The sequence below is a fragment of the Notolepis coatsorum genome (assembly GCF_963971535.1).
Source record: "Notolepis coatsorum genome assembly, chromosome: 3".
NCBI classification, from domain to species: Eukaryota; Metazoa; Chordata; class Actinopteri; order Aulopiformes; family Paralepididae; genus Notolepis; species Notolepis coatsorum.
This window is the reverse complement of record NC_140167.1, coordinates 127,398-152,592: the sequence shown is the minus strand read 5'-3', so window position 1 is coordinate 152,592 and position 25,195 is coordinate 127,398. Positions and strand designations below refer to the sequence as shown.

Sequence of the window (25,195 nt, the reverse complement as noted above, 5' to 3'; positions counted from 1 at the left end):
ATCAGTTTTTCACATTAGGATCTAACATCCCAACAGGCCACCTTGTTTATGGTTTGATTCCGTTTTAGTAGAATGTGAAAGACATGAATGATGAGTTTATTTACAGTGCAATGAAATAGTTCTGGATTACTGTACAGTTCAAAATAATGTTTACCTTCTGTTGGTATCCACAGTTTAAAACCTGAGTCTTCCCTCTTGTCTGACACCCACTCTTAACACTTTCAGAGACCAAGCTTAATTCCTTTTTACCTCCTTGAATGCCCAGCACCACTTCAATGTTAACGTTAATATCGCCTAATCTATGTTTTAAATTATGGCTGCGTGTCTAATCTGCCCGTCGCTTATCAAAGACTCATTTTCCAGTCAACATTGTCGTAGCAGATTGTTTTTTTATCGGTTAATTTCCGTTTTCTAGCATTTTGAAAAGCACTAGTTTTCACGGAAAAAAGAAGACATTCCATGATAATCGCCCTTTACTGGAATATTCTAGAACATTGCAATTTTTCGGCCTATTTGTGAATCGTTTTCAAATAAACGCTAGATTATCGATAGTATAATATGTGCATGCATGCTCGTGCCGCGAGCTGAAAATCGATTCTCCTAGTTCCTGACCGCTCGCACAGTCAAACAGCCTGGGGGACACATAGGGGAAAAGCTTATATCTCCGTGAAAACAGGTCTGATTATCCTAAGACTGGTAACATAGATTCCTTACCTGAGATCAGATGGTATCCAAATGGATTATTCCAATTCATGATTTTGAAAAAATCGATCCATTTATTGATCCACCGCGTATACTGTAAAAACACATAATCCCCGCTGCTCTGAGGCTCCAGAGTGAAGCTGATCGACGCCGGTTGCATGAGTGAGAAGTAAAATGTGGAGTCCGGGTTTTTTTTTCTCATAAATTTTCATTGAGTTCAATCCAAAAGGGTGAATTACCATCTGGGAGACGATAGGGGGCGCTTTTTTCACATCCGAGCGCCTGGGGTGGCTGAATTTCCAACGGTAGACTCGGTTGATGAAATACGAATTCAGATCGCTAATAAAAAAAAAAAAAAAAAAACGAATATTCTCGTGATGGGCATTCAACCGGCGGGGGGGGGGGGGGTAAACCCGAGAAAACTCGTGATGGGCAATCAAAGTGTTAATGGTTTATATGGTATATATCAGTAAACACAATGGGTTTGATAAGCGATTGTTTTGATAATCAACCATGTGAGAAAGTACTGTATATCAAGTGCAATGCTGCATATTTCCATCTCTAGATTCCACATACTATAAATACTGCCAACAATGTAGAATGCATTACAGTTACCAGGAATGGAAAGATTGTGTACACAACTTCAACGACATTGATCTACCCTTGTGCCTTTACTTTAGGAATGTTACAGGTTAGAAACTGGCTGACAACTTATTAAATGTACATGGAAATTTGAGGCTCTTACAGATTGAAACTTTATTAACAGATGCAGAATACGCAGGCGGTCAGGTGGCGTAGCAGAGATTGTGCTCGTCACCAATGCAAGAGGCTGCGGTCTCGACTCCCAGAGAGTCAGCATTGCCTTGGCTTGGGCTGATCGCTATACTAATTCGTTTGTCTGAGTTAGGGGGAGGGAAGCCGTGGGTGGGTCCTGGGCGTTGTGGACAGCGACCCCTACAGTTCGGTCGGGGCGCCTGCACAGCAAGGGTAGGATCTGGAGAAAGGTAGTGTGACCTTGCACACGTTACACTCTCCCGGTGAGAATCTGCGCTGCCAGGCTGGCTGCCGGCTGCCTGCACATGTGTCGGAGGAAAACATGTGACAGTCTCCGGCCTCCCGGACCAACAGTAGGGGGGGGTGCGCAACAACCAGGAAGGGGGTTGGGAATTGGCATAACGACTAACAGTGGGACGGGAGAAAAATCGGAAAAAAGGAGGGAGAAAAAGATATATAAAAAAAAAAAAAAAAAAAAAAACAGATGCAGAATACAATACAGTACTACTCAAGACACAGAACATGAGTATCGCTGCTGGCGGGACAAAACCTCATAACTCCAAAAACCCAACTTTTCAGCAGATGAAAAAAACGAACACAGATATGAGGGTGAATAGAGTTAGGAGGTTTAGACAGATGATCGGTTTAATGCTTTCCCATTGTTTAAACTTTGTAAAACCCACACACACATATGGAGGATGATCTACGGAGTTGATTTATATATATATATAAAAGAAAATGGAGTTATGAGGTTTTGTCCCGCCAGCAGCGGTATGCAAAATGCACGCACACTATGAAGCCCCGCCCAACAACACAAGGTACAAGCCCCGACGCCCCGCCCGCGTCTATGCCTTCTACAACGCCGTTTCGTGGCATGAATTGCATTTCGCTGTAGACCGCAGCAGCTGGTGATAGAAATATAGACCAGCTGCTGCGGTCTACAGCGAAATGCAATTCATGCCACGAAACTGCCTAAAATATATTATACAATATATCGTTTTATATATAATTGTATCAACAGATAGTAGGTAGTGCACACATGCACTGCATGGCACAATATAGGGCGAATATCTCTAGCCGAGAGGGGCTGCCGATTTGGGGGGGGGATAGATTCGTTCAGGTGTGGCTGGTGATGAGGCGGGCAGCGTCAGCGCAAGGCAGCCCCCCCCCCACCCCCCGCATCTCTCTCCCAGACCCGTCAATAGGTCACCCTAACCCCGCTACATTTCTACCCAATGTCAGGGTATTTTATAACGTTAGCGTTTCGCCATTTCCTGACCAATATGCGTCAATTATTTTCTTCTAATGAGCACATAATGTGAGTATAATGTGCAGCTGGTTGAAACGCTGGGATATTATGTATAAAATGTAGAAATTAATATGGCCGGCCTTCTTCCCTCAGAGCGAGCCCGCACCGAGAACTGGCCGCGATAAGGGGGCGTGCTAGCGTAGGGTCACGTGGGCGTCGTGGCCAATCAGAGGAACCCGGAAACCGAGCGGCGTTGTAGAAGGCATAGACGCGCTCCGCCCACGCACAGTCAAACAGAGTACAAGCCCCGACTCAAACAAAGTACAAGCCCAGAAGCCCCGCCCAGACGTTGGGCTTGCGGCTCTGCAGATATACCCTACTCTCTCTCGAGTGATTTTTTTCGTAGCCGTAGTTTGCGAAGACGCTCTCTGATTGGCTAGCCCGCGTACAGCGAAGACCCTCTCCGATTGGTTTGGCTCCGAAGGGCTCTTCCGCCTTGTACATATATATTCTCTGCTTCAAACTGGTTATGCTTTGGCCCTCTTTTGAAGTGGGTTATGCTTGGAGTTTATATTTAGAGCAGGGCGATGGACCACCAGCCCTGATTCCAAACTCTAAGCATAACCCACTTCGAAAGAGGGCCAAAGCATAACCACTTCGAAGCAGAGAATAAATATGTACAAGGCAGACATTTCTATCCCAGAGGCGTGATTTTCTTTTACGTAACCGTAGTTTGCGAAGACCCTCTCTGATTGGTTTAGCTCCGACGGGCTCTGGGATAGAAATGTCCGCCTTGTACACACAAGATTGTTCGCACAATTACATATACATCCTCATAGGCGGCGGGTATATAAGGCCAGGGGGGGCTATGCCTACCCAAAATATTATGCTGGGAATTTTTAAATGTATATATAATATATATGCGCACTGCGCAGGCTGCTGGCTATTGTGTGCGTCTTGTGCTGCAGCCCGCTGGCCGAGGTGTCAACGACGAAGGTGTCAATCGGTGGCAGCGTTTAACATTCCAGGTACAGGCAGTAACTAATCACGCATAGGCTCAGATTAAATAATGTAGCCAATCACATCATTCACATGATCATCGATGATCCCGCAGTATCGATGAAAGCAAACATCTGCGTTCCGAATATCCGCCCGCCGATTGCTTTGTAGCGAACACCAGCGCACTATTTTGAGTCAAATTTCAAAAAGCTAAATGGATATATGGTATTTTTCCAAGGCATATAAACAAAGTAATTTAGAAGCTGCACCGGGCTGGCCCTGGGCATAACTACGGATCACCTGAGGCTGTATGTTGCGTTATCTTGGCAAACAAGGGCTTGCTCTAAGAGGACATGAGAGTCAGAGTTCATCAAATCGTGGAAACTTTAGAGCTACTGTATGTACATTGTTTTCAAAGCATGAGATTATCTAAATTACGAAAAACGTTCCCTTCATTGCTGTCAGCACTGCAACTTGTGATTCAAGTTGTGAACGGTGTTTCTCAGCAATGAGGCACACCACATCCAAAACTGGCTAAGAACAACAATGCGCCAGGAGAGTCTGCTTCACATTGAAAGTGATCTCACAGACAAAGTTAAAGCAGAAAAGATCACTGATGCCAAGACGAAACGTCGCATTTTGCTGCATTAAGGTAAGACAATGGTTAATCTATTATTGGATGCCTTCATTTGAACACTTAATTTGCACTATATATTAAATGAGTGGGGCTTGCCTCGCATAGCCTAGTGGGTGTGTGTATTGACAAAAAAGGAAACAAAATGCGAGCTCCGGGCAATATAGCCTACCCTAATGTCCGGTTCACGCGCCGCCTATGTATATCCTCCTAGAATACATCATATCACTACCGCAGATTCACTCATAACGTTATTTCGCGTCCAACAACTCAATCGGTGCCCAGCCCACATGGGCATCATACAAGTCAAAAACATGTATCATAATCTGACATATACATTTGTATCCAGGATGACATTTCATACAGGATAAATAACTAGGACTGCTCATGTATTTTGCCAGGACAAAAATATCATTTTCGAAAAGCCAACAAAATTGGCTCTTTTGAAAGGATCCAAACAGGACGTTTCTCAGTTGTTCCTACAGAGGACGATACCGAGCGGCCGAAGGTGTGTAGAGCTGACAGCAGCTCGGAGGGATTCCCCTTCAGCTGATCGAAGGTCTTCATCATGGCTGACGCTCCCACTTGAAGTTCCTCATTGGTCAGCAGCATTTCTTGGAACTCCTTCAATTGGGACCGCAACCCCTCTCTGGCTAAAACAGCTGAAAAAAGATGGAGCAATAGATGATATTGTATTTGAACTGTACTGTAAACATTTATATAAATTATTATGTGCTGAAGTCTGGGGAAACAATTATAAGTCTACACTACAACCACTTTTTATACTCCAAAAAAGGGCCATAAGGATAGTTCACATTGCAGGTTATCGTGATCACACTAACATATTGTTTTTGGAGTCAAAGACATTGAAGCTAAATGATCTTGAGGAATTTAAAACGGCACAATTAATGTATAAAGCAAAAAGTCATGCACTTCCAAGAAACATTCAAGAATTGTTCTTTGATAGGGAGGGGGGTTATAATCTGAGGGGAGAACACAATTTAAAGGTGCTAAACGTACGCACTACCATGAGAAAACACTGCATCTCGATATGTGGAGTGAAACTGTGGAACAGTCTAAATGTGGTGCTAAAGCAATGTCCAAACATGAGACAATTCAAACTTCGGAAATGATGTTCACAAGGTACAGGGATGAGGAAGGGACTTGATATTCACGGGTGTTTAAATTTTTTATTTTGTTTTCTATTTTATTTCTTTTATACATATAGTTTTTGTTTGGCATATATATATATATATATATATTTTTTTTTCTTTTCTTTTTTATGTTTAAAATAGTACACTCATTTGAGTAGTGGAAAAGGGGTAGGATTAAATAAGTGTATACTTCTTCCTACTCCTTTTCGAACATGCAGATTGAGTTGTTTTGCTTTTTTGTTATTGTTCGTTTGTATTCATTGCATGTTCGAAATAAAGATTCAAAAATCCAGAACACGGCCATACTGACCTGACGCTTCAAATACAATACAGAGTTGTAGACCTGTATGTTTGTCTACAAACACTAAATGGTCTCACTCCGGAATATATCACAGAAGTCCTACAATACACCTTAACACCCATCTTTCAAAAATGGTCAGCAGAGGAGATTGAGCCTTTGAGGCGTCAGCGCCTAGAGGTACGCCTTGCCAATGGACATCAGATCGGACCCGGATCTCTCAGGCTTAAAAAAATTACTAAAAACCCACTGTTTCACTTGATCAAACCATGATTTGCATGTCCCCCTCCTCTTGTTGCTCCTTGTCCATTCTTGTGTGAATACAGTTCTTTGTCGCCTCTACTGTTATTTTGTATGTCTAGTACCTCGTCTGTTTGTAATAATTCATTGATAATATTTAGGGTTTGTTTCGTAGCCATGGATTAGACCAAGTCCGGGATCAGATAGTTAATTTAATGGACCAACTCTAGATAGTACCGTCATGGCTTAGACCATGTCTGTAACCGGCCCATGTGTTAATATCCGTATACGTACATACACAGTATACCGGTACACTCTACAGACTAGAGTCATTGTATTCCTTCTCTTACTTAACAGTTGTGCCTTCGTCCTGCTGGGGGTGACTGTCCCAGGGAACACCTTCATAACAGCAGCTTGATGTTCACAAGGTGCCCTTGAGCTGCCCACAGGACATGAGCACGTCTCAAGGTTTGTGTCGACCAGGTAGACCTTCCCAGGTGTGGAGGCACTCTTCACCTCAAACGTTGACCCATCAATCTACACATAATGACAGATAGAAAAGGGAAGTCATAAGAGATACGCCACAAGTAAGGTAAGTCATAAGGAACGTTTTTTTATACATTTATTTCACATTTCTAATCTGAGCAAACTCAGTTCTGGTGAGACCAGGATTTTGAAGTCGAACGCCAGGGAGCAGCTCTGCTTTGCTAGACCAATACCTGTTGAAGTGCCACAAAAGAACTAGTGACACTTTTTATCATGACATCCTGTTCTCTCTGTCACTTGTAGGATGTAAAGGATTAAGCATATGTTTATTGTATATATATGTTTTAAATCTAAGCATATGTTAAAGAGATGACTTACGCGTCAGTGATTATGAAGAATGTCTGTGTATGTAGAACTATAAACTATAGACTCTAAAACAGTAACTTTTTTTATTCTTAGACTTCAGACACCATTCTTATAGCGTCAGATACTGTTGAGCGATGTATTGGAACAGAATCTGTCTATTTTTCAGAGTGGAGTCTCTAGGACAAAGCTTTGTTTTTTAGAGGCTATGCTATGCTAGAGAAGAGATGTTTTATACTTCTTTTAACTGAATTGGACATTTCCAATGCAGTCTCTTTGTAACTTGCTTTTTCTAATTAAAACAACTTTATTGAAATACTTATTGAATTCATGGACTGCTTTCTATCGCAATGTGTCACGACGCTGGCCTCGCCCTGCTCTTATCTGAGGTAAATCGGTATAGCTATATTCTGGAAGCCATGCAGATTGAATCAATTGCTGGTTACTGCTTTTCAGCTAGTTATATAAAGGATATTATATATATATTAAGGCTGTCAAAGTTAACGCGATATTAACGCGTTAACTCCCGATTCTATTAATGCCACAAATTTTTTTAACTCAAGATTAACTAATTTTTTTTTTTTTTTTTACTAGATTTCACTCAGGTGTATTATTGATGCTCTCATTGATAGTTTCAAGTTTCTTTAATAGTTGTCATACAGAAGTACAGAATACTTTCATACAAAATGCTTCTTACTGTTACGCTCCAGAGACTGTGCTAGACAAGATAGTATCAAATAACATAGTATAGCATGTAATTTAGAAGTAGAAAATGAGGTCACAGTGTTCAGTATAGACATATGTACAATGTTCGATGCAGAATAGACGTAACTGAGTTACCATATAATATACAATACTATGCAGTGTACTAATGTACAGTACTATATAGTGCAAAGCAGAAATGGGATGAGGTACAATTTAGGTACAATTTACAGTAAGGTGTACGAGTTGTAGTGCAATCCTTCATCAATAAATATAAAGTGTGGGGAGTGGGTGCTACAGTGTGTTTGTTTAAAGTGCGTGTGTGCTATAAAGTGTGTGGAGTGGGTGCTACAGTGTGTTTGTTTAAAGTGAGTGTGTGCGTGTGGATGTGTGTGCTATGTGCGTTTGATGGTTGTTGTTGTGTAGTGTTCATTGTTCGTTTAGCAGCCTGATGGCCTGGGGATAGAAGCTTCTTCTGAGTCTTTCTGTGCTCGCCTTGAGACTCCGGTATCGCTTGCCTGACCGCAGCAGTTCAAAGAGGCAGTTGTTCGGGTGACTGGAGTCTTTAATGATTCTCTTAGCCTTGCCCCTGCAACGCTTGTTGTAAATGTTCTGGAGGGTGGGGAGCCCCCCTCCAATTGTGCGTTCGGCTACTATGTTTGTTTCTGAAGTGTGTGTGTGTGTGTGTGTGTGTGAGATATAGAGAGAGGGGGGTGAGAGAGATGAGGAAGGGGCAAGAGAGAAAGAGAGCTGGGAGAGTGTGTGTGTGAGGGAGAGAGGGGGGTGTGTGATTAATCAGCCCTTGTGTGTGTGAATGTAACAAGTTCCTAACGTTTTCTTTCCCTATTATTTCATGCACACTTTATTCATTGTTTTAAATTATTATTTTCTTTTAAGTTATTTTGTGCATCACTCCGTTTTGAATTTGATGCAAATGTGCAATGCATGAGGGTCATCCTTTTGTGTTAAATGGCTGCATAAAGCAAGCATTTGTTGACTCGCATGTTGATAAGAGTATTAAAACTTGGAACTTGAAAAAGATCCGTTTAAGGTAAAATAAAAATAGCGATTAATCTGTGATTAATCGCGAGTTAACTATGGACAATCATGCGATTAATCGAGTTAAATATTTTAATCGTTTGACAGCACTAATATATATATATATATATATATATATATATATATATGGCACTGTTTGTTGTTTGCGGGCGCCGGTATCTCTGTGTTCGACGGGCTCCATCGGGTTTGTGGGAAACTGAGAGTCTAGTCACTGCAGGACCGGACGATCTGTACCACGGATTGATGGACCTGTCGAATTGATAAGAGGGGTACTGGGGCTTGCAAATAATGATTAGTGTTAGTACGCTAATATTACACTATTAGCAGTAGTAATACTTATTAAAAGAGTAGTAATATCATCAGGCTTTCAAATGATTAGCATTACAGGCCTTTCTTCAAAAATGAGGATAGTGGCGGTGGCGGTGATGGTGATAATATAATTACTATTGTTGTAGGCAAAGTAATATCATCAGGCTTTCAAATGATTAGCATTACAGGCCTTTCCTCAAAAATGAGGATAGTGGCGGTGACGGTGATATAATAATATTATTATAATAATAAGGCAAAAGAGTTCTCCCAGACATACATTCGGTTTATTACAAACAAAGAAGAGGTTAACAACTCTTCTATGCTTATATTTCATATCAACTGGATATAACTAACTAGTGACTATGAAGTAAGCGTGATAGAAATATTAATTGACCCGAGAACTTAGCGAGTTTAGCACCTCGCTGGGGGATATCGGGCGGCCACAGGGTTATATCTCGAGTAGGTGACCTGAGATAGATAGAGACAAACCATCGGCATTCAACAATACCTTAATAATAATACATTCGATTTATAATGCACTCTGGAAACCAAGTCTCAGAGTGCTACAGAGTAAAACAGACTTTAAAAACATTAGGAAATTAAAGAAACAAGACATAAAGCATAAAAAAGGGAAACTAAGGGAAGGCTTTCATGAAGAGGTATGTTTTAAGTTCTCTTTTAAAGGAAGCAGTGCTCTGAGGTAGTCAGGGAGGGCGTTCCACAGGCGAGGAGCAGCCCAGCAGAAGGCCTGGTCGCCCCCATGGTGCGGAGCTTGGTCCTGGGGGGAAGGAGGCGGTTTGTGTTGGTGGAGCGAAAGTTACGGGTGGAGGGTTCTGTGGTGAGGAGATCTTTGAGGGAGCATTTGGGGGAGCATTATATAGGCTAAAGCGGACCACTGCTCAGGTGTGGGCTCTATATCACTGTCTATGTATTCTAGCTCCTTCAGTAGGGTGCAGTCCTTTAGCTCTATATCACTGTCTATGTATTCTAGCTCCTTCAGTAGGGTGCAGTCCTTTAGCTCTATATCACTGTCTATGTATTCTAGCTCCTTCAGTAGGGTGCAGTCCTTTAGCTCTATATCACTGTCTATGTATTCTAGCTCCTTCAGTAGGGTGCAGTCCTTTAGCTCATTGAGGCAGTGGAAAAGATTTAGGAATTTATGAAAACATTGCCACCATACCATACCTTGAATTTTAGGTGTTCTATTGTGCTACCATCGTATTAGACAATTACTTGTACTTATTTTGTTGCAAGAAATGTCAAATCAACATAGGTCAAAAACACAACAGACTCAGTCATTGCATGCTGTATAAATTAGGTGTGTGTGCCTTTTTGTGCCAGTTTGATTGTAATTTACCTGAGAAATGTTCTCTGGCGTAACGTCCAGTGCAGAGGACGGCGAGTGTCCAGACTCCAACTCCTCGGCTTCGCTGCCCGCGGCTTCGCTGCCCGCGGCTTCGCTGCCCGCGGCTTCGCTGCCCGCGTCCTTGTGACGCACAGCCTCAGCCACATGATTGTGGATATTGCGGAGATACACGCTCATGGGATAGTCGGGAATGTGGGGATCAGTGCTCCTGGTGTGGTAAAAGATAGTTAAACAGAGAAATACCATCATAAAAAAACTAATATAAAATTAGAAAATTCCATTTGAAATGTAAATGGGTTTGTGTGTTACACACTTGCTCGGTTGTCCACGACCGTCCACAGTGCGCACAAGGGAGATCCTCATTTCAGCCGGGCAACCTGTGTTTTTAGACACCCTGCGGGGTGTTTGTGTGGCACTGGTTGGTGTGTATCTGGTGTTGTGCTGGCACCTGTAGTCTCTCTGTATTAAAATTATAAGATATTTATTAAAATTATAAGATATTTATTTGACCAGAAAGATCCTCCCAAGATGTTGCTTTGTCATGAACCCAAGTAATGACATCCACTGTATTTATGCAAATGTGGTTGAAATGGTAAATAAGAGTCAAATGATCCAGAGCCGTCATATTTTTGGAGACAAATATTATATGCATCAGCCATAAATGACCTTTCAGCTGAACGTACTGAAAGTGGAAAATCACTTCTCAGGGAATGTTGAGCATACCAACTCTAAAAGAACAACATACTCTGAAGATGATCTTCTTGGGTCTTGTATGGGCCACTCTCCAGGTGACCGGCATCGACCTTGCCCACACCAGGATCTCCTCCTCAGACTGTAGAGTCATTCGCACAGTGGCCTCAAAAGAGGTCGGGGCAAAGAGGGATGGGCTCACCACAAGTCTGTACGCGCAGACATGATATGTGTAACCCTTCGGTAAAAAGTCCTTCAACACACAAGCAACAAGATGTTATTTTTTTTTTAAAGCCAGTAAATACTGAAAAAAAAAAGCATAGAAACTTAGAAGAAGCACATAGGCCTACCACAAGTTCAGGGTACGCGTCCAGATTTGATTGACATGGCGCAGTACAGGGAAAACGCTCAGCATTGCTGACGCGTCTTTTAAGATTTGCTGATCTAGGAGAAAGTCAAACATATTAGCTGGATTATTCAAAGTATTGAGTTATACATACAAGGGTCTCTGTAGCTAATGCCAACATCTGCACAGAGCGTCTGACAGCTGGGCTGTGTTGTCAATGTTGTTAGCATCGTGAATGGAGTTTTACATGTTATCGTTAGCCACGATTCTAACGCGAAATAACGTTATGAGTACAGAAGTAGGGTTTTTCTCCCGTGTGAATTCTCTGGTGTGTCATCAGATTAGACAGTTGACTAAAGCTCTTCTCACACTGGTGACTGAAGTAGGGCTTTTCTGCTGTGTGAATTTGCTGGTGTGTTTTCAGATGATCGCCTCGACTAAAGCTCTTCTCACACTCACTGGTCAAAGGAGTCGGGCTTCTTTCCTGTGTGATTTCTCTGGTGCCTTTTCAGAGTAGACAGTAGACTAAAGCTCTTCTCACACTGGTCACAGGAGTATGGCATCTCTCCTGTGTGAATTCTCTGGTGTTTTTGCAGATTACTCAATTGACTAAAGCTCTTCTCACACTGGTCACAGAAGTAGGGCTTCTCTCCTGTGTGCTTTCGCTGGTGTGATTGCAAATGACTCTGTTGATAAAAGCTCTTCTCACACTGGTCACAGGAGTAGGGCTTCTCTCCTGTGTGAATTATCTGGTGTGTTTTCAGAGTAGACTGTCGAGTAAAGCTCTCCCCACACTGCTCACAGCAGTAGGGCTTCTCTCCTGTGTGAATTCTCTGGTGCATTTTCAGATAACGTGGCTGACGAAAGCTCTTTCCACACTGGTCACAGGAATAGGGCTTCTCTCCTGTGTGAATGCGCTGGTGTTGATTGAGATTGATCTTTGAACTGAAGCTTTTCCCACACTGGTCACAGCTGAGACCTTTTCTTCCATCGAAGCCTCTTGGTTTCTTCCCAGGCCCGACAGGACTGCAGCTATCTGGACGGAGAAGAGTGTCAGAGGAAAGAGATATTTGGTGATTTTATTTAGGTAAGGTTTATAATGGTATGTAGCTGGGTTTTATAGTTTAAGAACACAGTGTAGTCCAGAGTCGTCTACAGTTCTAGACTCAACGCCCATCTTGAAGTCCCCAACACCAACCAACAGAGAGGGGTTCTGACCACGGAGCGCACGCAGGACTCACCACTCACGGTGACAGCGGCAGAGGTACGTACGGTTCTGAGCAGAACAAACCCACGGAAGGCAGCCGGCCCAGAAAACATCCCGGCCGTGTCCTCAGGGTCTGTTCCTCAGAGCTGGCTGACGTACTTGCTGACATATACAACTCGTCACTAGCACAAGCTATTGTGCCCACCTGCTGCAAGACCACCACCCTCGTGCCCCTGCCAAAGAAAAACACTGTAACCTCCTGTCTGAATGACTATCGTCCCATTGCACTCTGCGTACCGTCAGAACCGGTCCACTGAGGATTAGGGCTGCACGATTTTGGAAAATAATCTAATTGCGATTTTTGTGACAGATATTGCGATTGCGATTAAATTTGCGATAAAAAAACATCCGCTCAAAATGTTTCTTTTTACCTGGGAATCGATACCGGTACCCAACGGTACCTTTTTTCTGTACTTTACTCTCTCTCTGAATCTAAACGTCACAACACACAATCTAAAACCCCTCCCTACCTCCCAAACCGTTCCTACAACAAATTTTTTTTTATGTTGCATGATCATGTAAATTTCTTTTGTATTATATATTTTTTTACGTTCAGATATCAACATTATCTGGCAATCCTCAGTAGATACTATCAAACTCCTCCGATATCATCTGGTCTTGCACCACACACACACACACAATGGTGTCCTCACCAGCTCAATCACAGTCTGGTATGGAAACTGCACTGCTAAGGACAGGAAGGCACTCCAGCGAGTGATAAAAACTGATCAGTACATCTCTGGAGCAGCCTTCCCCTCACTACAGGACATTTACTCTACCAGGGCCACCAGGAGAGCACATATCATTAAGGACGGTACACACCCCCAGCCCAGACTCTTCAATCTCCTGCCATCTGAAATCCAGGACTACGAGACTGACAAACAGTTTTTACACACAGGCCTTCAGGCTTGTGAATGCTAGCTCCCCCATCATTTTTTTTTAAAACTGATCCACCCCCCTCCCACTTTTTATTTTGTGCCAGGCTGACCTGACCCGACTGCTGCTGTGACCTCATTGTCACCTCCATATTATATTTGTGAACACTACTGGATCCTACACTGTGCATCGGAACGTGCAATAACTAGGGCTGACCTTCTTTCTTGGCAATCGAAGCTTCGGGGCCGAGCTTCGAATAATTTTTTTTTCTTTTTTATCTTATGTTGTGGGACTTGTACAGCACTTTGGTAAACTTTGTTGTTTTTAAATGTGCTCTATAAATAAAGTGGATTGGATTAATGAATTAAGTAGCCCCTTTCGTGACTGTGACGCAGCCAACACGGCTGTGTGATTTAATTCAAGGTGGATCGCTGTTGTCGTTTGAACAACTTCAGATTTCATGGGAACTACCAATCCCCCAAATCAAGAATGTTTAAGATGAATGAAGTAAGATTTTGATTATTTGAAATATGGCCTGGGTAGACTAAACTATGCACAGAATTATGTCAGTCTACAAGGTCCGGATTCTACATGGTCCGGCAATGTAGACCTTGTAGACTCCACTACAGACAAATTATCAGTGAACATGCATTTTTAAGAAGGGCTACTTCCACAAAAAAACAAAGAACTCACCAAAACATCTCAGTAGCACCTTATCTAAATGTTCTATTTCATATATGGAGATTCATATTTATTTATGTATTGCATGCATTTCTACATTTTATTTCCCATTTTGTTTATTCATCCCAGTATCTTTCTTTCTTATGTGTGGAATTCTACAAGGCATTTACATTCACATTTAGTCATTTAGCTGACGCTTTTATCCAAAGCGACTTACAAGTTCTGTACGACAGGTCATCAGGAAGGATACAACTCTATCAGCTGAGTAACAATATTCATCAAAGTGTTGCGTGTTACAGTGTAGGTTAGTTTATTAAGTGCATGACAGTAAGGTTAGTTAGGGTTCGATTTTTTTAATTAAATTTTTTTAATTTGATTTCAGATAATGGTTGAAGTGCGTCTTTAGTCGACGGCGAAAGATTGGACGGGATTCGGCTGTCCTAACTGGGGTGGGTAGTTCATTCCACCATTGTGGGGCAAGGACTGAGAATAGGCGTGTAGGTGGTGTATATGTGTTTGAGGATGATATCCTTCAAACAGGCAATAGTGATGATATAATTTGGGCAGTGCTGAGCTGGGTTCCTTACCTCCAGTGTATTTGTCCCCCAGCCCCACCCAATGGCCCCACGCACACACACATCGAAGTGTTAAAAAAAAAAAAAAAAAAAAAAAATTTAATTTTTTTTTTTTTTTTAATTTTTTTTATTATTGCAAAACAAAACTTATTAAAAGTCAGTACTCAACACACAATGTATAATGAAACTTTCAGTAAAGGTGGTTAAAATATATGCAAGTACAGAAACAGGATAAAACAAAAATAGTCAATAATAACATTTTAACCGTATACCGTGTATATCCAGCAAGTTACAATTATATAAATGTTAGTATATAATATACCCCGAATACCTATTTTCTAAAACCCTACACACATATGCTCCAGCTCAAATCCCCCCCTCCCGGACCCCCTCTTGGATAGTACCTCCATTATCCCTCACTCCTAACCAGACATCACCATTATAGGCTAGCTTTTATTCTCTCCACCACTTCTAACCACATTAACATTTTGGATTCATTGAGCCCTAGAATTCTTGCTGTTGATATTTCTTGATATATCACATCAAGATATGTAAGAAACCACACTTTCCGGCACATTTTTTACGGTTGAAACCAACGTGATGCAATCAGTTTTTTAGCTACTGTGATACCCGATAAAACCAATCTTTTTAGTTGTGGGTTCACTGCAAACTCAAAAACATCATTCAATAGCAATACCGCGGGGTGTACAGGTATATTCCAAAATACGAGTATTGATAATTGTTGGGACACATCTTCCCAGAATGCCTTAACTGGTGGGCAGTCCCAATACATGTGCATAAATGTTCCTTCATCCCCATTTGTACATTGGGAGCATTTGGAGTCTTGTATAAGCCCCATTTTGCACAGCCTTATAGGAGTCAAGTATGTCCTGTGAATATAGTTCAGATTGATTTGTTGATGATCCGGGTTCCTTGATGTAAGTCGGACATTTGCCCAGGCTCCTTGCCAATCAAAGTCATTTTCCAGGTCTGGTATATCCCTCCTCCAGACATTGTCTAGTTGAAGGGTTTCGTACGAGGACGTTAGTAATTGATCATAAAAACCTGATACAAAACCTCCCAATGTATCTCTGTCATAGAAAAATTTGTGGTATCTGTGGTGTTCAATTGGTATGTGTAATGGAACACCGTGAGATCTCATACAAAGTCGTAACTGTATGTAAAAAAGCCATGTGGACTCGGTGAGGTTAAACTTTATGCATATTTCGACATAACTACAGAGGCCCTTGTTATTAAAAATATCCCCTAATGAGTGTATGCCTCTTTCTTCCCATACAGGGAATCTTATAGGTCGTTTTCCCATTAAGAGAGCATTGTTATTGAATATGGGAGTGTGATTATGCCATACTTGATTGTTAGGAAATTTCCTTTGTGTTTCCCGCCATGTCCTGATTGCATGGGTTATTATTGGGCCAAATTCTCGCTCACAATGCTTGATTGAAAGTTTAGTGTATGCTATGTCTTTCAATCTCTGTGGGGCTACTATGTTTTCTTCTAATTTTCTCCAAGATACCAAAGCCTCGGGGTCAAACCATATCTTCTTCAATGGTCTTAATGTGAAGGCATTAAAATATTGTAAAAAATCTGGGACTGCCATGCCACCGTCTGCTTTACTTCTCTGTGCGGTGGATCTTTTTATGCGAGGTGGTTTGTTATTCCAAATAAATTTGTATGTTGAGTTTTTTTTTTAAACTTTGATTTTTTTTTAATGTTCGAAGCTTGTGCCATCGAACGAAGCTTCGAAGCTTCGAAGTATTTAAGACAGCCCTAGCAATAACGTCAATGTATTGTGTGATTTTGTGTGAAGGGCGGACTAGCAAAGTAAGATTCTCATTGTACGGCAAACTGTCTGTTGAATCTTTAAGCCAGAGCGGTCTGGTACCGGTGCAAAATTAATTTCAGATTATTCTGATTATTAATAGGATATTCAATATACATTCATTTCTAAATAAATAATACCTCTTCTGTATTAGAAAATCCAGCTTTAAAAAATATATCTTTGTATCTTTTCAATGTAATGTATATTATAAAACAGTAACCTCACAAAGATACTAATTTAAAAGTGCACTATGCAGTTTCAGATTTGTTGCAATTAGTGTACTAAACTAATTTATTACACACATAATCCTTAGAATGATTGTATCCTAAGCATCTTATCAAACCAAAACATCATTTTGAGGCATCACATTTTTTTAAATTATTTTCTTTCTCTCTCTGTATAGCTGCATTCTTCAATCAATTCGGTCAACTTTGCCATCAAACTCTCGCCTCGCACTGCTTTGTTTGTAATGTTTTGCTGTGTCCATGTGAGCTTTGAGATCGCCAGCACCTTTATTAGACACAGAAACATATGGTCAAGCTTTGCACGCCTTGCACTCCGCTTCCAATTAGTCTCGACCGGGACGATAAATTGGGAATTCTCTGCAGTTCATCTGCAATGTACATTTTCGCGTTGGCATTGTGAGCCAGCCATGCTGGTCGGTTCTGTCCGCTTCCTGCTCTGTTGTGTGTGTGTCTGTGAGCGCAGTAGCGACGGCCACAAGGCACTGAAAGCGGGGCTTTTCTTGGTAACGTCACACGCAACAGGGTACCGTAGTATTCGGTGCAATGCGCCAGTCAATTTAACTACATGCATTTTACACAAATGTTTCTGTGCGCGACAGATTCCAGATGTGCACGGGAGCATTTTGCCATGCGCGTGCATGGGCGCACGTTAGAGGGAACATTGACCAAGACCATGCAAATGTCCCTTGTAGAAGTGGAGCAATCTTCCTTTTACTTGGGTATGTACTTTTAGGCACATTTAGAGAGTCTGGCTTAAGAGGTTAAGTCAACACTTTCATAATGTCATAATGTTTACAGATTAAAGTCAACATTTCCATACCTGTTTCCATGCAGTCCAAACAGCTCTGCTCCTGGTCCAGCTGTGGCGGTTTCGTGTAGTCCACCAAACAGACAGACATTTCTCTCAAACCAAGGTGTGAGAGGCTAGGGGTGGTCATATTCAGACCAATCTTGGGGGAAAGTAAGTAAAGAAATATCAGTACATTGTACATTCATCCTAACAAACAAAGGTCTAACTTTTCAGTTGAAATCAGGAACAGGGGCGGCTAAGTGGCGCAGTGGGCAAGGCGCTCGCCACTAACGCAGGAGATGCTGGGTTTGAGCCCAGCTCTCGGCGTTGCTACCATAATTGGCAGTGTTAGGGGTGGGAAAGCTGGTGGGTGGGGATTGGACGTTGGGGACAGCGACTCCTACAGGTCGGTTGGTGCGCCTGTACAGCAAAATCAGGAAGTGACGGGGGCAGCGTGAGCCTGATTGATTGATTGATTGAAAACTTTATTAACAGATTGCAGAATGGGTACAATACAGTACAGCTCAATACACACAATTGTTAAGGGGATGCAGACCAGAGAAAGACTTTCGTCTTGTTTACATCAGGGTCCCCCATTTTCAATTCATCAGGACATATATGACATACATGACATACAGATAGTCAGTACTGCTACATCTATACATTTATGACATACCAGATTTGCAAATACAGTACTGTTTGTGATACAGAAGGAGTCAAGAAAAGAGAGTATATACATTTGACGTAGAAACTGTACATTGGAGGAGGTTGGGTGGGGGGGGTTGGGTACATTGGGATATTGACAACCATACTGGGTAATTTACATTGGAGGTGGTTGGGGGGGGCACACTGTATAAACAAGTAAAACTGTACATTGAGGGGGGGGGGGGGGGAGACACTGTACAAACAAACAAAATTGTACATTGGACTATTGACAAAACCATACTAGGTAAATGACTGTACATTGGAGGGGGTTGGGTTAGGATATTTACAGGGGCCAGTGTTGAATTGCAGTCTCCCGTAGGTGTCCCTTGAGAGAGGTTTTGAAAGTGGGTAGTGATCCACATTCCTTTACAGCTTTGGGTAGGGCGTTCCACATTGATGTGGCATAATTGCGAAACGTGTTTAGTCCCTTATTTGAGCCGAATCTGGGTTTAACATAGGGCTGGGCGATATGACCAAAAACGTTATCGCGATAAAATTATTAAATTATTTTCATATAATTCGATATCGATAATTATCGTCGATATAATGTCTGTCAAGTTTAATTAACTTCTAATATCCTGCTGCGAATGTCTCAAGTGTAGCTTTATGCCAAGCAAGCAGTGCAAAAATTTACCGTAGTGGCATGCAGTAATGTGCCTTTCATTTTCCGCCGCCCAGCGCCCAGGTCGCGCGGAAATAGGCTGTCTATTGCCATTCTCTTTGACAAACTCTAACCTTAACCAGCTCCTTAACAACGCCTAAACTTAACCGTTCTAACCTTAACCAACTCCGAAACAATGCCTAACCTTAACCTTAACCTTAACCATGCCTAACCTTAACCATAGAAATTATATTGCCATTCTCTTTGACAAACTCTAACCTTAACCAGCTCCTTAACAGCGCCTAAACTTAACCGTTCTAACCTTAACCAACTCCGAAACAATGCCTAACCTTAACCTTAACCTTAACCGAAAGAATACACGTTAAAAAAAAATCACGTTAAAAAATATTTTCGATGGGATTCGAACTCGCCAGCAAACAAGCCATAGGATCCACAGCCATGTGTCCTTGCCAATTGAGCTATTGCTAGATACTGAATAAGGGGCGGTGACTTATATATATTGAGCTCCGCTCGTGTCGGATCTCATGCGCATGCGCGGGCACCTCGCGCGAGCACGCCGGCGCACGCACGCACCTGAGCGAGCACGCCGCCGCCGGTGCACGCACGGTAGCATTTGTCTGAAAAGAAGGGCGCTTTACCGCACTAGCGTGCGGTGACGAATGCGGAAGCATTTTTGCACTGCTTGCTTGGCATTAACGTACAGGCGTACCGGAGGGGACACACGTGATGCAAGGCTTGGTCCTCACTGCAGCCGACCAGTGGGAGGCATAGTCTAGCAACGTTCAAGACAGGGGAGGGGAGAATTGAAGGGAGAATTGGCGAGGCGAAATTGGGATGGGAGAAAAATAGGAGAAAAAGTGGATACAAAAAAATTTAAAATCATTCATCATCAACACAGAAAGCAAGAACAATCAGTCCTTAACCAGCTATACAGGTAGCTCTCTTTTCCTAGGCTAACAAATTGGAAAGGAAGGACAATCCTGACAGGAAGAACTGAAAAACACATGGGTGTATACTAGAGATGCACTGCTATAGTTCTGATCTATGAATATAAGCCTATGATATTGCATTTCATTTGATGGCCAAAACAACCGATTGGTTATTGATGCAGGCAGCTGTTTTTGTCTTCCAAGTGGTGTTTCCAGGGTCGCATTGGAAAAACTAAGACCACGTCCTCGTCAGAAAGTACACTAAATTAAATGAAAATACAACTAAATGCAATATCGTGGACATCTACAGAAGATTGAAAAATGGTTGTTTGGTAAACTGTAAATAATACAACTTTACCATGGACTCTTAAACCAAGCTAAACTAGGATAATGTATGTCAGATAAACAGATGAGAAACACTGCTAAGCTAACGTTAGATCTGGATTTAGCTAATGAGGCTGCCGCAGCTAATAATAATATAAAAGAACAGCCATGGATGGTCACCACAGATAATCCAATATCAGTTGGATAACAGATTTCTACCACTACTGAACAAGCCCGGATCACCGTCAGACCATTCTCACCTCTACACCGCTCGGTAAGGACAGGAGCGCTTTCAAAACCAGGCCACAGCAACAGCAAGCAAGCTGGCACTAACGTTACTGTTACAACGGTGTGTCTGTTAGGGATGCACCGATCCGACTTTTTCAGTCCCGATACCGATACCTGGCTTTGGTTATCGGCCGATAACGAGTACCGATCCGATACCATTATCTGAAATTTAAAAAAAGAATATCTAACCCCAACTAACCTTACTGTCATGCACTTGTCCTAATAAACTAACCTACACTGTAGCACTCAACACTTTGATGAACATTGTTACTCAGCTGATAAGAGTTGTGCCATTCCTGATGACTTGTCCTACATAACTTGTAAGTCGCTTTGGATAAAAGAGTCAGCTAAATGACTAAATGTAGATACCCATTGTTCAATTAATAAACTGTATGCCTCACTGTGTGGAAGAGACTGGGATCATTATTTTGTGCAAGGCAACATCAGACTTGACTTAAAACATTACTTTCCTAACTTAGTGAAACTAAATGTAACAAATCAACACATAGATATAAAATGTACTGAATTGTTATTTCTTATTTTATTTCTTATTATATTATATTATATAAAAAAAGAAAATCAGATATCTCCTATTTTTTTTTAACCGATACCAGATCCAGCTATTTTAGTGATATCGGGGCCGATATCCGATATCAATATCAGATCGGTGCATCCCTAGTGTCTGTGTGCGCGTCTGCCAGATATTCATGCCAGAGGCCATCAGTCTCCACAACCGGGGGCACGGACTGCTGCCAGCAGCTGGAGAACTAACGGCTGCAGAACTTGAGAACTATTAGGAATGACTCTTAACCAATAAACCCTGCATGGACTATAACGCATATTATGACCGATACTACAGACCATCATCTGCACCTTTGTGTATACTGTTTACTTTGTCATATTTTATATTGCCTATATTTATTGTAACTTGTATTATGACCAATATGGTATACACTAGACTCATCTGCACCTCTGTGTATACGGTTTAATTTATTAAAATTGTATATTCAGATTACATTTGTTTATTGCCTATATTTATAGCTCTCCTATTACCCCGACTGTCCCGATCCTGAGCCAACCTCTCCAGCTGGCCCCAGGTGTGTCCCATCGGGATGCTCGGAGAACCCTTGTTGACGGCCTATGCCCCAAATGGGGTAAAAGGCATAATTAAGTAATTACCCTGACCATACCTGTACCTAGGGCTGGGCGATATATCGAGTATACTCGATCAGGGAGCGAAATTAACTTTTTGACTCACCGGCCAGTGGCGGGTAGATGGGAAGAATCTACCCGCCAAGCATATTTCTTACCTGCCACATTTTTTTGATTAAAAAAAATATATATATATTTTATATAAAAAAAAATGTTTTTAAATAAAATATATATTATATAATCATACTTGTAGTTGTATTATCTGCGAGACATCGCCACCATGCAATAAGTCAAAATGCTCGCTATCTGCAAACAGCTCCACTGTCTGTGTATACTTGAGTAGCCTCCAGCTCCAGCAAGGATTCTCCGGCGATGCAGCTAGACCCTATACTAATCCCTCAGCTAGAATACGCGTTGAATCAATGTTATAAGACATTGATATCAGGAGCTATCTGTAGCTACTGCTAGCCCGCTAGATAACGTTAAGACAATTTAGTTTACTGGGACATATAGATCTAACGTGAGCTAGATAACGCGAGCTAGCTAACGAGGGAACGGAGGTATTATGCACTCGAGTCGACTATTGCTGGAGCATGTTGATATCAGCAGCTATCAGTAGCTAGCCAGCTAGATACCGTTAGACAATGCCTCATCATGTATTAAACTAAAAGTGAATAGTTGACTGGGTCATTGTTTAAACAGTAACGGTAGCTCATGGAGGTCCGATCTAGAAGACAAGAGCAGACTGCTCTGTGTTGATATGAGCAGAAGCCAATAGTATTCCGCTGCAGGGCTGGCCCGGCTGGGCGGATATGACTCGTTGCCACGTTTTTTTTCAAAATAAGAATATCATACGAACCGAATGCTGCTAACTGCCGGAGCCATCCATATTATGACTCTAGCTGCGCTTGGGCCGGAAATGAGACCCGCACAGATTTTCAAAATAAGAGTATCGTTATGAACTACACGTCTACACGCCACACGGCGGGCAGGGCTCTCAGTGGCAAGCGCCAAAGGTAAAAACTGAGCGCCCCTGGTGGGCGGCGGGCTTTAATTTCGCCCCCTGTACTCGATGTATCGCGGCTTGTTCTACATGAGATGTAGTAAATTACTATAACGTGAACATCGAGTATATGTTGTCACGTTGCGGCTGAGATGAGACTTGCTTTTGCGCAGAGCTGTCCTCTCATTTCATTATAGACACATGGCCAGCGCGGACCTTAAATGACATGCAACTGTAATTTCATTAGACAGACGAGCGCGGACCTTTAATGACATGCAATTTAATTGACACGAGCAATGGGCTAACGTTAGCTGCTAACCAAGATATCCATGAGGACTATGCTAAGCTAACTAGCATTAGCTGCTAACCCTGGAAAACGCTCAAAGCGGACTCCACAACACTAGTTCCATTCGTGAGGAAAGGGAGTGGGTTATATTGACAACGCTTGACAACAGAAGTTTAAACATAACTTCATATTTATTGGTTATTTGTTTCTTTATCATCCAGTTTCCATCTCAGTGTGTTAAACTCTTCCTGTTTACATTAGAGTGTGACATCATCACCTACGGCAGCTTAGACGATCAAAACGCAAACCTAGAACAAAACCCGAGGGGCGGGGGCTGGCTCTCTTGCGCGTTCTCTCGCCCTCTCTCTCTCTACATTCAATGATTTAAAGTAGCCAAACGTTACAGTATAAATACTAACTGGATAGTTGATGATAAACATTTAATTCCATTATCTGAAATATTCTAAAATCATTAAGTCTGCTATAAGCCGTTATCCCTTTGTGTGCGATTATTATTTTCTCACAGTAGTGTGTATATATATATATATATATATATATAGATGCGTGTTTGGCTAAAGTGGATAGAAAACACTACTGTGCAAAAGTCTTAGGCACCCAAGAGTTATATAAATTGTCTTAGATGTAAATAATTTTTTTTATTAGTGTGTCAGTAGACTACTCTTAGTACATTTTCATTAAATTATTTTTTAAAGCATCTTCATGGTTTAATAATGCAAACATATGTTGCAGGGACTTATTATAATCATCATATTGGCGTGACTATGCATCAAAGGGTTAAATCAAGCATTTTAAGTGCTTTAGACTAGAGGAAATGCCAAAATATACATTGTATCGTGATATGGCCAAAAAATATCGCGATATCATTTAGATTTAGGTACCCCCCCCCCCTCTGCCCCCAAGTGACACTGGCACAATGACATTGACTGCACTGCACTAGTCCGTACTGGATCTCTGCACACTTCACTTTATATATATATATATATGTATTTTATTTATTGATTAATCCCCCACTGCACTGTTTTCGTTTCTTGTCTGTGTTGGTGTTTGTTTACTGTGAAAAAAGAAAGAATGCATACACTGTATTGCTGCAACAATTACCAATGCGTTTTACACAAATGGCTCAATAAAGGAATCTGAATCTGAGAGGCCATATCGCCTAGCCCTACCTGTACTAGGGATGTGCATCTCCTCACTGAGGCCGATGCGATGCGCATCTCGATACGGTGCCAACGATACGATACATTAACGATACATTTGAAGCACCGGGCGATGCGATGCGATTCACCCCCCGTTGAGATACGTTACAATTCGATACGATTTGATACGATTTGATTCAACATAATGCGATTCGGGGCGATACGATGCAATTCAACACGATGCAAAATAATGATACAATTTTATGGTATGACAGAGGATTTGGTTGTATTCCTTATATGCAGCTTATATTATTATTAAAAATAAAATAATTTACTGTAAGACAATTTATATAAAAACTCTTGGGTGCCTAAGAAGACTTTTGCATAAACTGTCTTTTCTATCAACTTTAGCTAAAAACACACGAGAGAGAGAGAGAGAGAGAGAGAGAGCCCCTCCCCGTCTGAGTTGCCGTCGACAGTTGATGTCACACACACTAGACTAGGTCACTAGGACACTAGGATGCGTCTATACTTTCCGACCGTAGCCGCATTATGTCAACAACACGGAGCCAGGCTGGATGGATGCATGAAGCGATATAATTAAGAAACGAACAACAAATAAATGTGAAGTTTTCTTTGAACCCCTGTTGTCAAGCGTCTTCAATATACCCCCCCCCCCCCCCCTCCTCACTAATGGTAATGGTGTTGCAGAGTCACGTTAGTTAGTTAGTTAGACACTAGTTTAGCGTTAGCTGAACGGCTAACTGGCGTTAGCCAGAGGCTACTAGCGTTAGCATGTTGATCAATTCTATTCATGTCTCCTCGACTTCCACGGTTTGTTGATAACTGTGACACGGCTCTCGCCTTATGTAGTAGCGAAGCAATAGTATCTGCTGTGTGTGTGCAGTCACAGTGCACTGCTGACAAGTGGATGAGAGGAAATTATATGAATGCAAAGACGATGCAAAGACGCTACAACAAGATGCATCGCGAGTTCAGCCTGACATTTTGCCGATGCGGACATATTCCACCGGTGCACACGCATCGTGAACGTGTATGCCGGCGCACCGATGCAAATCGATGA

The 25,195-nt window shown here is 41.9% G+C and overlaps 1 protein-coding gene across 1 annotated transcript in view; it reads right to left on the bottom strand.

Annotated features, from left to right (window-relative positions):
• Positions 1-3,492: 3,492 nt before the first annotated feature.
• Positions 3,493-25,195, bottom strand: part of LOC311225243 (uncharacterized protein) — a 35,295-nt gene continuing 13,592 nt past the window's right edge. The window contains exons 2-9 of the mRNA XM_084310460.1: positions 17,676-17,805; positions 11,831-12,407; positions 11,376-11,469; positions 11,081-11,278; positions 10,649-10,794; positions 10,327-10,543; positions 6,401-6,587; positions 3,493-5,020 (exon numbers count right to left, since the gene is read on the bottom strand). Of these exons, the coding sequence (XP_084166586.1) occupies positions 4,770-5,020; positions 6,401-6,587; positions 10,327-10,543; positions 10,649-10,794; positions 11,081-11,278; positions 11,376-11,469; positions 11,831-12,407; positions 17,676-17,793 (1,788 nt within the window). The 5' untranslated portion in view covers positions 17,794-17,805 and the 3' untranslated portion in view covers positions 3,493-4,769. The remainder of the gene's footprint in view (positions 5,021-6,400; positions 6,588-10,326; positions 10,544-10,648; positions 10,795-11,080; positions 11,279-11,375; positions 11,470-11,830; positions 12,408-17,675; positions 17,806-25,195) is intronic.